Source organism: Ailuropoda melanoleuca, chromosome 5 (genome assembly GCF_002007445.2).
Source record: "Ailuropoda melanoleuca isolate Jingjing chromosome 5, ASM200744v2, whole genome shotgun sequence".
NCBI lineage: Eukaryota > Metazoa > Chordata > Mammalia > Carnivora > Ursidae > Ailuropoda > Ailuropoda melanoleuca.
In genome coordinates this window covers 123,330,391-123,345,385 of record NC_048222.1, presented here as the reverse complement: position 1 = coordinate 123,345,385, position 14,995 = coordinate 123,330,391, and the positions used below count along the sequence as shown (strand labels likewise).

Below are 14,995 nucleotides of genomic sequence, written 5' to 3'. Positions count from 1 at the left end.
AAATATACAGTATGAGTTTTGGTTTATAATGCTTAATATTTTTCATAGCAGTTCAATAACTATTTGCTTAATAAAAATATAAGATTTTTACAAGAAGATTATGGCAAGGACATTAAATGTTAAACAATTTATTCTAAAATAACTTAGAATACTAATAATTGGTTAGAATAACTAGAATACTAATAATTTCATTGATAAAGAAAATCTAATCTTCTCATTAAGAAAGGAGTGAAAGCAAATTAACTGCAGAATAATAAATATAATTTTAGAGTTAAAAAATAATTTATTCTGTAAAAGGTATCAAACAATTAATAGTGGACTTACTTTAAATTACTGATTCTAATTTCTGCACTTTCAGTAAGTTTCTTTGTTTCTTCTTTCCACCTATTGGCCGCCTTCTGTTGAGTCACTACGAGATGCCTCAGTTCAACAGTGGAATTTCGATTACTGTCTTCCAGCTCTCTCAGTTGAACTTCAAATCCATGTTCCCTTATTGAAAATTCATGTTCCATTGTACTGATCTAAGGAATAAAATGAACGTAGTATCTGCTTTTTCTTTTCTGTTATTGTAGGAGATATACTGATCAATGATAATACACAAAAGAAATCATTCATTTTGTTGTTTGTGGCACAGAAATGTTTGGATGAGAAATCTACATAAAAAATAAGTTTACAATGTCTTCATCACAAATGAAGACTTATCCTACATTAATTAAATACATGTAATTGTATATATTTATTACATATAAATTTATAGTACAATATAAATTTAGTGAACCAGAATTATGATGGACAAATTTTTTGCAATACTTTCCTCAACACCTTAAAATGCCAGTAGAAAAAAAGTATACTATCCAATAGAAACTGCTCTTATTATCTACTTTAACTTCTGTTGCCAGAATCCATGGAAAATATTCATGCTTGCAGTAACAGAGTTTTTTACTCAAGCCATTAAAAAAAGTTTACAGAGCTTCGACCTCTCCAAAGGCACCACCCTCTCGGACCTTGACGTGTTCAACAACTCAAAATCTCAAGTCACTTCATACTAAATTTCAAATTATTTTTCAAAGGGTTTTGTAAAATAAATCACACACAAGAAGCCCTTTACCTCTTCAGTTACGATATAAACAATTTTTTTTTTCAGGAAAAAAGACTCTACTGGTTTTCAGAATCTCATATGGAAATATCTTTCATTATTTCTAAGTAATTTATGTCATTATAGTAAAAATAATACAGAATAAACATATAAGTAAATGCTCTTCAGATACTCTAGAAGCTTTCTTGACTGGGGATCAAGGAGAAAATGAAGCCCTAATGCCCTCTGGCATTCAATGTATGTAATGAATTGCATTCTCTTGCATGCATCTAGAATGAAACTACCTATTACCACCCTTGAGGCAATTGAGAAAAGAGTCACTAGAACAATTTCTTTGGTGTACCCTAGGGTCATCTTTATCTTACTAAAGAAATATTATAAAGAATATCTTGTGGTATTTTAAAGTAATGTGCTTTAAAAATCATCACAGCTGGTATAGCTTCTAATAATTTATTAAATATGGCTACTTTCAACATCAAGAAAGGATGAATCAGGGACTCAACTTTCTCAACACTAAGGAAAACCCAACAACAGCAAAATCCATGGTTTGTGGGTAAACTGCAAACACGCTGTTCTTACTACTTCTGCTTACATGCAATGTGTTTCCTAATTGCTTGAATTTTCTCAAATAGTACACAAGTAGAAATTTAAGACTTTATAAATACTGGCCCTGGGAAAACCACCTTGGATTTATTAATTCTGTATTGTATTAAAGCCTCCTGAGGCTCCTTGACTCCTGCTACTTTACTAATTTTTATATTATTGGATTCTGCAAATTTAGATTTGAATATACTCCTTCTCCTCTGCCTCAATCTCAACTTGGTCTGGAGGAGCCACAGTTGATATGTTAGGCGGAATTGTGTGCTTCTTTGTCTCTCTCGCATATATATTAAAAACTGATATATGCATCTATACAGTTTTAGAAGTCAGCCTGCCTAGTTAACTCCCCATTTCCTCTTGGAAAATCTATTTGTAATTTGACAAGCCTTGTTCTGAGGTCCTTCATGATAACCTGGTCTCTGCCTACTTCTACAAGCTTGTGTTGTGCCACTATTCCCTTTTCTTTCTTTGTTTCTGTCACAGTGCCTTTTCATTCTTGACTCATTTTCACATGTTGTTCCCTTTGCCCGGAATAGTCTTACCCCTCTTACTTATCTTAGTTATTTGTACTCAACTTTTAAAACTTAGCTCAATTATTTCTTCTATCTAGACAAAATCAGGTCCCTCTGTATTAAGCTCCTACAGTGCCCTAAGTTCTTCCTAAAGTGCATTTATTAGTTTGTAAATATATGTTTGAAGTTTGCCCATCTCCATGCAAAAGTTATGTTTTTAAGGAGGGGGTTGGGTCAGGGGGACCATGTCTTCATTACATCTTCAGCACCTGAAACATAGTAAAGTTATGAAAACACTTGTGTAGACAGAGTGAATGATGGCTTTTTGGTATCAAAATTTGGTCTTTAAAAACACTCCAGATCCTTTAGCTGATAAAATTCCAATTGTTAAACTGGACAGGCCGGCAGTGATTTTGGAAGACTCTGGGCTACAACTACGTCTCCTATAACAAAAATCCCACTGATGATTAAATTCAGTACATTGGTAGGAAGAAAGGATTTATGGTTTCCCTCCCTTTTTCCTTTGTGTTCTTCCTCTGCATAGAACCACTCACACAAATAGACTGAAATGCTAAAACTATCCATTTCCTAATTTTGTGTACTTATGAGGAGCATTTAGACGAAAAGAAATGGAGAGCCCTGGCAGAAAGAACTCAGAGAAGTTAGAAAAGGGGAAAGCTAGGCCTGAAAGGAATGCAGTGGCCTTAAGATCAAATGAAAGTTTCATATAATAAGTTGTAAGTTTCTCAGCCTACTGACCTCTCAATATCCAACTGTTTTGATCTTTTTGGCTCCTTTCAGTTTGTCTATGGAGGATCACACTCTTTTTCAAGGGGAAGAAAAGCAGTGAAGTGTAGCACTAGGTTCTTATGTTGGCAAAGAAGGAATCAGCTACAAAGCAGCAATTATCTGACAGTGATCCTCCTTTGTAAAATAGAATTTATAGCTATCTAGTTAGTTAAGAGGTTCCGCCCTTTATTTACCAATAATTCTTAAGCTAGATGCAGACTTGGCAAAAAAGGGAGCAGTTTTGGTGGGATATGTGGACTAGATAAGCTTTCAGTCATTCTTTTGTTCTCCAAAACATCAATTACTATCCTGAACTTATGTTAAAGATAGATAAAATGTAGTACCAGGTAGGGGGAAGTCATTGATTCCTCTCTTCCCCACTATAAAAACCAAAACCCAAAAGCAGATGTATATTGGAAAATAATGGAAAATAAAAAAATTAAAAACATTTTAAACTCTTAGCTGCACATTCACTCACACTGGTAACTATGCAGCTAATCAATAGTAAGTTTAAACTTTTAAAAAGTTGTTTATTAGCAATTTGTTTCCTTAGTTTGTGAATTCTGTTCATGTCTCATGCATGTTTTTCTAATAGGGTACAAATATTCTTTAATATTTTTCAAATATTATATATGAATGATTTTTGTCTTTTGTCATATTTACTACAATTATTTCCCCCAGGTATTTCTTTTCTAAACACTTAAAAAATGGTTCTAAATATTTAAAAACTTTATATACTTAAATTTAATAATATATTCATTTGCAATTTCTTCTTTTTTGGTTTTGTTAGGAAAGTTCTTTTCCATCTATCAGTTATACATTTGCCTATATCTCCTAGTAATGTTTTATGGTGTCACTAGTAGCTTTTAGTTATTAATCCATATGAAATTTATACTATGAAATTTAAAATATAAGAGGAAGATATAACATTTTTTCACCAAAGTACACAGACTTATTTTATTATAGAAATGTTTTAGTACGAGAACTTTCACGCATACACAAAATAGAATATTACAACGAATCCCTATATGCCTATCACCCAGCTTCCATAAGCATCAAAGTCAAAACTATTCTTGTTTTATTTACAATCCTGCTGACCTTCCTTTGCCAAGATTTATCTTTTGTTTACAATGAGCTACATAAGTCTTAGGGGTACAACCTCAAGTTTTACACATATACTGACATACCAGAGTCACCACCCTGATTTAGATACCTCCGGAGGCCCCCTCATATGCCCTTCTAATCATTACTCACCCTTTGAAAATGTAACTGCTATTCTGATCTCATCCTCATAAGTAATTATGCCTATTCTTCACTTTCATATAATGAAATTAATAGACTATGAGCTTTTTTATCTGTGGCTTCTTTGTTCAACATTGGGTCTGTGAAACTCATCCATTATTACTTATAGACATAGTTCATTCTTTTTCATTCCTGTATCTATTTCATGATATGAATACACCACCATTTATTTATGTAATCTCATGTGGATGGACATTTGAGTTATTTTCAGTTTTGACAGGATTAAAACTTCTATGAATATTCTTAGGTGCATGTTTTCATGAATATAAGCACTCATACCTGTGGGTATGAAGCCACTATTACTTGGCATCATATGTAATATATGTCCAACTTTAAGACACTGCCAACTGGTTGCTTTACATCTTTGTCAACACTTGATGCTCCTAATTTTAGCCATTCTGGTAGGTATGCAGTGGTACCTCACTGTAATTTTAATTATATTTTGTTGATAAACAACGCAGTTGAACATTTTTTCATACATTCTCTTTTGTGAAATGCATATTTCAATTTTTTGCCCATTTTTGGAAATAGGGTGCTTGTTTTTTCCTTATTAATTGCTGTTTTATCATTATTAATTAGTAACAGTTTTTATATTCTAGATACTAGTCCTTTTTTGTTTGTATTATACTATATTATGTATATATAAATGTATATTTATATATTATTGTATTTTAAATGTGTATTATACATATATTATCTATATTTTATGCATTACAAGTACTTCGTGTATTATAAATACTTTCTCTCACTTTCACTCTCTTAATGGTATCTTTTTTTTTTTTACAATTTAGATTGTGATTTTTAATAGGCAAAACTGGCAAACCAAGCCAGCATTGTACTTAATGGTGCCTTTTAATAGACTCAATAATATTAATTTAATGAAATCCAATTAGTCTTTATGCTATGATTATTTTTTTGTGTTCTCATTAAGAAATTCTTTCTTACCCAAGATCATGAAGATTTTCTCTTTGAAGCTCCATTGTTTTATATGTTGCATTTAGGTCTACCAGGCAGCTCAAATTAATTTAAATGTATGGTATGATATGGGGGTCAAGGCTTATTTTTAAAATATGGACCCAATTGATCTAGCATCATTTATTATAAAGATAATTCTTTCCATATTGAACTACAGTGGTGCTTTTGTTATAAATGATTATGAAAAACGGGTTTTTTCCTGGACTCTGTTTTGTTCCATTGATCATAATTATTATTATATTGATAGCACACTGTCTTAATTACTGTAGCTTTATATCAAGTCTTGAATCCCCACAGACTAAAGAATAAAGCAGAAACTTCTCTGTATGATATAAGGTTCTCTTTCAGAGTTCAAGTTTTTATAAATAACTACAGTGTTTGATGCTTGCAGTAGGAGGCACTCAGTAAATATGTGCTGATATGAATTAGACTGGAATGTGACTTCTTATGAGTATACAGCAACATAAAAACAAAGTGAAACACGAATACTGCCACCTCATATCCTTTCTATGAAACTGGAAGATATAGGTCTTTATCATAAAGAGTTAATGACAACTTTTATAAAAGTTGCATGGAATGGGGTAAGGGAAGCAACATGTTGAAGGTGATATCAGTGCTTCTTGAAACTCCCTTAAACAGCTTATCTTATTCCTATTGTCAAAGCATGTTAAACATTAGAATGAGGAAGGGGGAAAGGAGAGTGAAAATAAAGGAGAATTTTTTTTTCTTAAGGAGACTTTTATCCCTTGCCTTCCTCCTAGCATGGAAATTTTAGACTACCTATGAGAGGTTCTCAGAGCATACTGATGTAGCATCCTCTATAAAGCTAGTTTTAGAGTTCAATTTTTAAGAGGCTATTATAGAAGAGAGGGTGGCAGTCTATAAAGTTATCTAATCTATAGTTTTGCTAGCACTGCTTAAATTGCTTTGGCAGGAATATCAGTGTATTTCATGGTTGGAAAGAATTTTGTGTGTGTGTGGATAGTGAAAGCAATCATTTTCAAATATGCTTGCCAAAGTCTGCACTACAAAAAAGACTGGTTAATGCTCTGCATTATGATTAGTGCTATTTGATGAAAAGGCCAAAAAAAAAAAAAAGGTCTTAAAATGTTTTACTGGGTCTCTCTAAATATTTTTTTAGATACACATTTAACTCTAACTAGTCTTGCAAATACCTTTAATTTGGCTTTTTTTTGAGCCTCGAGAGCAATCTTTCTTAAATCCTCAGTCTCTTTCTGTAACTGTTCATTTTCTTGCTGAAGTTTCAGCCTTTGTTCACTGACAAATCCACAGTTCTCTCTCTCAGACTCCAATACGTTTTGAAGTTTCTGAATCATTTCTTGGCAACGTGATATCTCTTCTGAGGAACTGATTAAAAAAACAAAAGGAACCTTTAAACTTAATGATCTGTAATGAAAGTCAAGAAGTTATGTTTTATAGTACAGACTTTTGTATTTTTTGTTCCGACCCATTTCTCTTCACTGTAGACTTAAACTATGTAGTTTCACAATGTTGTATTATCCCAGACAAATATAACCAATTTAACAACCTCAACTAATAAACTGAGCTGCTACCACTCACCTAGAAAATCTATTTTTTTAAAAAGATTTTATTTATTTATTTGACAAGAGATAGAGACAGCCAGCCAGAGAGGGAACACAAGCAGGGGGAGTGGGAGAGGGAAAAGCAGGCTTCAGCGGAGGAGCCTGACGTGGGGCTCGATCCCAGAACGCTGGGATCACGCCCTGAGCCGGAGGCAGACGCTTAACGACTAGGCGCCCCTCACCTAGAAAATCTATGTCAAACTTTTTTTTTTCAAATTTTTGCTAACAGTGAAAATCACTGTGTAACAACGACTTCAAGGGGATACACTGGTAAGGTAATGGTAAGGTAATGGTAAGGAAGATGAAATAGGTAATGATCAAAATTCAATCAACTCCACAGGAAGACACATTAGCTGTCTATATTACTAAATTACAATAAGTCCTATTTCATATTTTCCTGTTATATGACTTAAAAATGGTTTTTAACAATAAACTTCCAGCTCCTGTTTTATCAGTTTAAATAGGTTATATTTCTTGAACTTTCTCAACAATGGATTACTGGGTGACAGAACCTTCAAACATGTATATTTGCTTCAATATATTACTAATTTTTATTCCTATCTTTAAAAATTTCCATCTTTTCAATCCAGCTAATCAAATATTGTGAACATTATCTGGTCACCAGGTGTCAGAGGTAATATATAAGGTCCTTTATTTCCATAATACTTTGGCTCTTTTTTCCTATTTCAACTTTGGCTGATAAAGTTCCTAATGAAATGATAGATCCAGGCAATGATCATCCAAGGATGATAAAATCAGAAAGATGCTAACATCAGAAATAATCACATATTATGTGCCTCCAAACTGAAGTCCAAAATATTAACATTTATGAAGAATTCTTACAAAAAAATGTCAACTGGATCGGGTCAAGCCTCTTGATTTGATTACTAGTTTTTAGGAATTACGTGGGACAGAGAAACAAGGTAAATGGCATCACATATATGCATGCAGGCAGAGGAAACTAGAATACAAACAACCTTGGTTTCAACAAATTGTTAGAAAAAAATAGAGAATGGGGGCCTAACTAGAAATAAATATTTACTCTCCCTTCTACATCCATTCATCTGTTGATTGATACTTAGGTTGTTTTCATATCTTGGCTACTGTGAATAATACTGCAATGAACATAGGAGTGTAGATATCTTTTTGAGACAGAGATTTTCCAGAAATGGATCACATGGTAGTTTTTAAAATCTTTTGAGGAAACTCCGTATACTGTTTTCCATAGTGGCTGTACCAATTTACATTCCCACCAACAATGTACAAGGGTTTCCTTTTCTCCATATCCTCACCAACACTGGTTATCTTTTTTCTTTTTTTGTTTGTTTGTTTGGATTTAACAGTTTATTATGATTTATGAGTGTCATTTAAAAAGAAAAAAACATCAGTACATTAAGCCATGTAGAAATAAGTATGCAAAAAGCCTGCAAAACAAAATATACTTTAAACATGGTAAAGTAGAAGGATTATCTAGAATTCTGGATTTTCCAATCACTTTGTTATTATGCTAATGGTAGTTTAGTAATCCTTAACTTCAGTTGAAGCAAACCTCCTAAATCTGGCTTCACTGCAGTTTCCAACTTCTATGTTATCTACTGTCATCTGCCCTTCAAAGCTTTCCTTTAGGGTTAATATGGCTGTGTGAATGGCATCTTCAAGTTCCAGGTCTTTGTTATTTTTCTGGAGGAGGCAAAGTGAGCTTCAGATGGATCTAACTGAAATAAATACAGTTGCCCCTCATTCCAACCACAAATTAGTAAAGAAACTCCAAATGGATGAACACCACCTGACTGAGCATATTCTTGCATCACAGAAGCTACTCCCTATCCAGCTGAGCTGCGAGAATGGATGCTTGGTAAATGAGACAGTACCGCTGAGCTAGTTTTTGAGCTGTGTGCACAAGCACTCTGTAATCTGGGCCCATGCCAGTATACACCAAGCCTGCATGCTCAGTAATTGCTTCCACTTTGTTTACACCTTGCTTATCAGACAGAATGGAATTGTTTCTTCTCAGTTGCTAACATCACACTATTTGCAGCTTAAATTCCCACTGGAGGGGCTCTTCCAACTACAACAGTGAAAGCATATTCAATCTGGATAAGTTTACATTTGCTGTATGTAGTCAGCCAAAAGCTGTAACCGTGCTCTGCCATCTTTACCTGGAGTTTATCTTTTGTCTTTTTGAAAATAGCCATTCCAACAGGTGTGAGGTGAGACCTCAATGTGATTTTGATTTGCATTTCCCTGATGATCAGTGATGATGAGCACCTTTCGATATACCTGTTGGCCATTTTTATGTCTTCTGAGAAAAGTCTCTTCGGGTCCTTTTCCCATTTCTAAAGCAGTTTATCTATTTTGCTATTGAATTGCTCAGCATCCTTATATATTTTGGATATTAACTCCTTATCAGATGTATCGTTTGCAAATATTTTCTCCTATGCTGTAGATGGTCTTTTCACTCTCTTTGCTATGCCAAAACTTCTTAGTTTGATGTAATTCCACTTGTCTATTTTTACTTTAGTTACTTGTACTCATAGGGTCAGATCTGAAAATCACTGCCAAGACCAATGTCAAGAAGCTTTCCCCCTGTTTTCTTGAAGTAGTTTCACAGTTTCAGGATTTACATTTCAGTCTTGAATCCACTTTGAGTTGATTTTTGTATATGGTGTGAGATAAGGGTTCGATTTCAGTCTTCTGCATGTGGACATCCAGTTTTCCCAATACTATTTATTGAAAAGACTATCCTTTCCCCATTGTGTGTTCTTGGCACTCTTGTCAAAGATCAGCTGACCATAAATGCATGCATTTGTTTCTGGGCTCTCTATTCTGTTCCATTGATCTACATGTCTACTTTTATGCCTGTTGGACCATACTGTTTTGATTACTGAAGACTTGTAATATATTTTGAAATCAGGAATTGTGATGCTATTCAGCTTGTTCTTAAGATTGCTTTGTCTATTCAAAGTCTTCTGAGGTGCATTATGAATTTTTTTTTTAAGATTTATTTATTTGACAGAAAGAGAGAGAGCACAAGCAGGGGGAGTGGCAGAAGGAGAAGGAGAAGCAGGCTCCCTGCCGAGCAGGGAGCCAGACACAGGGCTCCTCGATCCCAGGACCCCAGGATCATGACCTCAGCTGAAGGCAGATGCTTAACTGACTGAGCCACCCAGGAATCCCCATTATGAATTTTAGGACTGTTTTTTCTATTTTTGTGAAAAATGCCATTGGAAATTTGATAGGAACTTTATCGAATCTGAAGACTGCTTTGGGTAGCGTAGACATTTTAACAATGCTATTTCATCCAATTCATGAAGATGATACCTGTACATTTATGTGACTTTCTCAATTTCTTTCACCACTGATTTTTAGTTTTCAGTGTAAAGTTTTTTTTTCACTTCTTTGATTAAATTTATTCTAAGTATTTTATTCATTTTGAAATTACTGTGAATGGGATTGTTCATTTCTTTCTCATAGTTTGTTAGTGTATAGAAATGCAACTGATTTTGGTATGTTGATTTTGCATCCTACAGCTTTACTGAATTTATGTATTAGATCTAATGACTTTTTTGGTGGGGTCTTCAGGGTTTTTTCAATGTATAGGATCATGTTGTCTGTAAACAGAGTCAATTTTACTTTTAATTTGGATTCATTTTCTTTCTTTTTCTTGTAACTGCTCTGACTAGCACTTCTATTACTATGTTGAAAGAAGTGGCAAGAGTGGGCACCACTGTCTTGTTCCTAATCTTAAAGGAAAAGATTTTAGCTTTTCACCATTCAGTATGATGTTAATTGTGGGCTCGCCATATATGGCCTTGAATATGTTGAGGTACATTTCTTCTCTAATTTGTTGAGAGTTTTTATCATGAATAGATGTTATATATTGTGAAATGCTTTTTCTGTATCTCTTGAGATGATCATGAGTTTTATCCTTCATTCTTTAATGTGGTATAGCCCATTTACTGATCTGCGTATCTTGAACCATCCTTGCCTCTCAGGTATTAATTACACTTGACAACTGTGTATGATCCTTTTAATTTGGTCTGCTAGTATGTTTTTTGGAGTATTTTTGCATCTGTGTTCATCATGGATATTAGCCTGGAATTCTATTTTCTGATAGTGTCTTTGTCTTGTTTTGTTATCAGAGTAATGCTGGCCTCATAAAATGAGTTTGGAAATGTTCTCTCTTTAATTTTTTGGAAGAGTTTGAGAAGGACTGGCATTTAAGTCTCCTTTAAATGTTTAGCAGAATTCACCAGTGAAGCCATCTGGTTCTGGGCTTTTCCAAAACCCAAAGAGGTTTTTGATTATTGATTCAATCTCCTTACTAGTTTTCAGATTCAGTCTTGGAAGGTTGTATGTTTCCAGGAATTTATCCATTTCTTCAAGTTTATCCAATTTGTTGGCATGTAATTGTTCACAGTAGTCTCTTATGGTTCCTTGTATTCATGTGGTATCAGTTGTAATGTCTCCCCTTTTTTATTTCTGATTTTGAGTCTTGAAACACACTTGAGAATGTGTATTATGCTGTGTTGGACAGAATGTCTGTTAAGCCAATTTGGTCTTAAGCATTGTTCAAGGGTGCTGTTTTCTTACTGATTTTCTGTTCTGGATGACCTCTTGTTGAAAGTGAGTTATTAGTTTCCTACTATTACTGTATTGCTCTCTCTTTTCCCCTTCAGCTCCATTAATATTTGCTTTATATATTTAGGTGCTCTGATATTGAGTGCATATAGTTTTATGATTGCTATTTTCTCTTGATGAATTAATCCCTTTTTATCATTATATAATGATCATTTTTGTCTCATGATAATTTTTGACCTAAGTCTATTTGTCTGATATAAGATACCCCTGCTGTCTTTGGGTACCATTTGCATGGACTATCTTTTGCCATCTCTTCACTTTTAGCCTATGTGCTTCCTCAAGTGTAAAGTGACTTTCTAGTAAGCACCATATGGCTGGATCTTATTTTCTAATCCATTTAGTCTATGTCTTTTGATCAGATAATTTTTTTTAACCAGTTACATTTTATTTTTTTATATAACAATTTTTTATTATATTAGTCACCATGCAATATAACCTTAGTTTTTGATGTAGTGTTCCACGATTCACTATTTGCGTATAACACCCAGTGCTCCATGCAATATGTGCCCTCCTCTATACCCATCACTGGCCTATCCCAACCCCTCACCCACCACCCCTCTGAAACCCTCAGTTTGTTTCCCAGAGTCCATTGTCTCTCATGGTTTATTCCCCCTTCTGTTTACCCCCCTTCATTCTTCCCTTCCTTCTCTTACTGATCTTCCTGCTATTTCTTATGTTCCATAAATGAATGAATCCATATGATAATTGTCTTTCTCTGCTTGACTTATTTCACTTAGCATAATCTCCTCCAGTCCCATCCATGTTGCTGCAAATATTGGGTAATTGATCTTTCTGATGGCTGAGTAATATTCCATTGTATATATGGACCACATCTTCTTAATCCAGTCATCTGTTGAGGGGCACTCAGCTCCTTCCACAATTAGCTATTGTGGACAATGCTGCTATGAACACTGGGGTGCATATGGCCCTTCTCTTCACTACATCTGCATCTTTGGGGTAAATACCCAGTAGTGCCAATCACTGGATAAGAGGATAGCTCTATTTTTAACTTTTTAAGGGACCTCCACACTGTTTTCCAAAGTGGCTGTACCAGCTTGCATTCCCACCAAGAGTGTAAGAGGGATGCCCTTTCTCCACATCCTCTCCAACATTTGTTGTTTCTTGCTGTGTCAATTTTTGCTATTCTAACTGGTGTAAGGTGGTATCTCAATGTGGTTTTGATTTGAATTTCCCTGATGACTAAAGATTTGAACATTTTTTCACGTGTCTGTGAGCCAATTGTATGTCTTCACTGGAAAAGTGTCTGTTCATATCTTCTGCCCATTTTTTGATTTATTTGTTTCTCGTGTATTGAGTTTGAGAAGTTCTTTGTAGATCTTGGATACCAGTCTTTTATCTGTAGTGTCATTTGCAAATATCTTCTCCCATTCCGTGGGCTGCCTCTTAGTTTTTTTGACTGTTTCTTTGGCTGTGCAGAAGCTTCTTATCTTGATGAAGTCCCACAAGTTCATTTTATCTTTTGTTTCTCTTGCCTTTGGAGATGTGTCATGAAAAAAAGTTGCTGTGGCCGATGTCAAAGAGGTTGCAGCCTATGTTCTCCTCTAGGATTTTGATGGATTCCTGTCTCACATCGAGGTCTTTCATCCATTTGGAGTTTATGTTTGTGTGTGGTGTGAGAGTGGTCAAGTTTCATTCTTTTGCATGTAGCTGTCCAATTTTCCCAGCACCATTTATTGAAGAGACTGTCTTTTTTCCACCGGATGCTTTTTCCTGCTTTATCAAAGATTAGTTGCCCATACAGCCAAGGGTCCATTTCTGGGTTCTCTATTCTGTTCCATTGGTCTATGTGTCTGTTTTTGTGCCAGTACCATGCTGTCTTTGTGATCACAGCTTTGTAGTACAGCTCGAAATCCGGCATTGTGATGCCCCCAGCTTTGTTTTTCCTTTTCAACAGTTCCTTGGAGATTCTGGGCCTTTTCTGTTTCCATACAAATTTAAGGACTATTTGTTCCAGTTCTTTGAAAAATGTCCTCGGTATTTTGATCGGGATAGCATTGAAAGTGTAGATTGCTCTGGGTAGCACAGACATTTTAACTATGTTTATTCTTCCAATCCATGAGCATGGGATATCTTCCCATCCTTTTGTGTCTTCTTCAATGTCTTTCAAGAGTGATTTGTAGTTTCTAGAATATAGATCCTTTACGTCTCTGGTTAAGTTAATTCCGAGATAATGTATGATTTTTGGCACTATTGTAAATGGAATGGATTCCCTAATTTCTCTTTCTTCAGTCTCATTGTTCATGTATAGAAATGCAACTGATTTCTGAGCATTGGTTTTGTATCCCGCCACATTACTGAATTGCTCTATAAGTTCTAGTAGTTTGGGGGTGGAGTCTTTTGGGTTTTCTATATAGAGCATCATGTCATCTGTGAAGAGAGACAGTTTGACTTCTTCTTTGCCAATTTGGATACCTTTTATCCCTTTTTGTTGTCTGATTGCTGTTGCAAGGACTTCTAGTACTATGTTGAATAATAATGGCGAGAGTGGGCATCCTTGTCGTGTTCCTGATCTTAAGGGAAAGGCTTTCATCTTTTCCCCATTGAGAATGAAATTCGCTGTAGGCTTTTCATAGATGGTTTTTATGAAATTGAGGAATGTACCCTCTATCCCTACACTCTGAAGGGTTTTAATCAGGAAAGGATGCTGTATTTTGTCAAATGCTTTTTCTGCATCAATTGAGAGGCTCATATGGTTCTGGACTCTTTTCTTGTTGATATGATCTATCAGACTGATCAATTTGCGAATGTTGAACCACCCTTGCATCCCAGGGATGAATCCCACTTGGTCTTGATGAATAATCCTTTTCATGTACTGTTGGATCCTAGTAGCTAGCATCTTGTTGAGAATTTTGGCGTCCATATTCATCAGGAATACTGGTCTGTAATTCTCCTTTTTGATGGGGTCTTTGCCTGGTTTGGGGATCAAGGGAATACTGGCCTCATAGAATGAGTTTGGTAGTTTTCCTTCTGTTTCTATTTTATGAAACAGCTTCAGGAGAATAGGTATTATTTCTTCTTTGAATGCTTGGTAGAATTCCCCGGGGAATCCGTCAGGCCCTGGACTCGTTTTTGGGGAGATTTTTGATCACTGCTTCAATCTCTTCATAATTAATCGGTCTGTTTAAATAATCAATTTCTTCCTGTTTCAGACTTGGTGGTTTATAGGTTTCCAGGAAGGCATCCATTTCTTCCAGGTTGTTTAATTTATTGGCATAAAGCTGTTGATAAAAGTTTCCAATGATCCTTCCTATTTCATTGGTGTTGGTCGTGATCTCTCCCCTTTCATTCATAATTTTATTATGAATTCATAATTTTTATTTTGTTCTCTGGCAGCTTTCCCTGGAGGTTTTCTGTGACTCTTCTGAGAGTCATAGCAGCAGTGGCCGTATCCCAGCCTCTGTCTCAGAACAGAGAGATCGCAGTCCACTATCCACTGAGCTCTCCTGGCCACTTTA

General features: G+C 35.0%; 1 protein-coding gene and 1 pseudogene across 8 annotated transcripts in view; both read right to left on the bottom strand.

The window, feature by feature from the left end:
- SCLT1 (sodium channel and clathrin linker 1) overlaps positions 1-14,995 on the bottom strand; it is a 210,684-nt gene that overhangs the window by 66,833 nt on the left and 128,856 nt on the right. For all 8 annotated transcript variants that reach the window (XR_004625840.1, XR_004625838.1, XR_004625841.1 and 5 more), the window contains 2 exons: positions 6,450-6,642; positions 325-521 (listed from right to left, as the gene is read on the bottom strand). Coding sequence is in view for 3 of the 8 variants with exons in the window: in XM_002925493.4 (XP_002925539.1) it covers positions 325-521; positions 6,450-6,642 (390 nt within the window). In the remaining 5 variants the exon portion in view is untranslated. The remainder of the gene's footprint in view (positions 1-324; positions 522-6,449; positions 6,643-14,995) is intronic.
- LOC105240333 lies at positions 8,397-9,617 on the bottom strand (annotated as a pseudogene).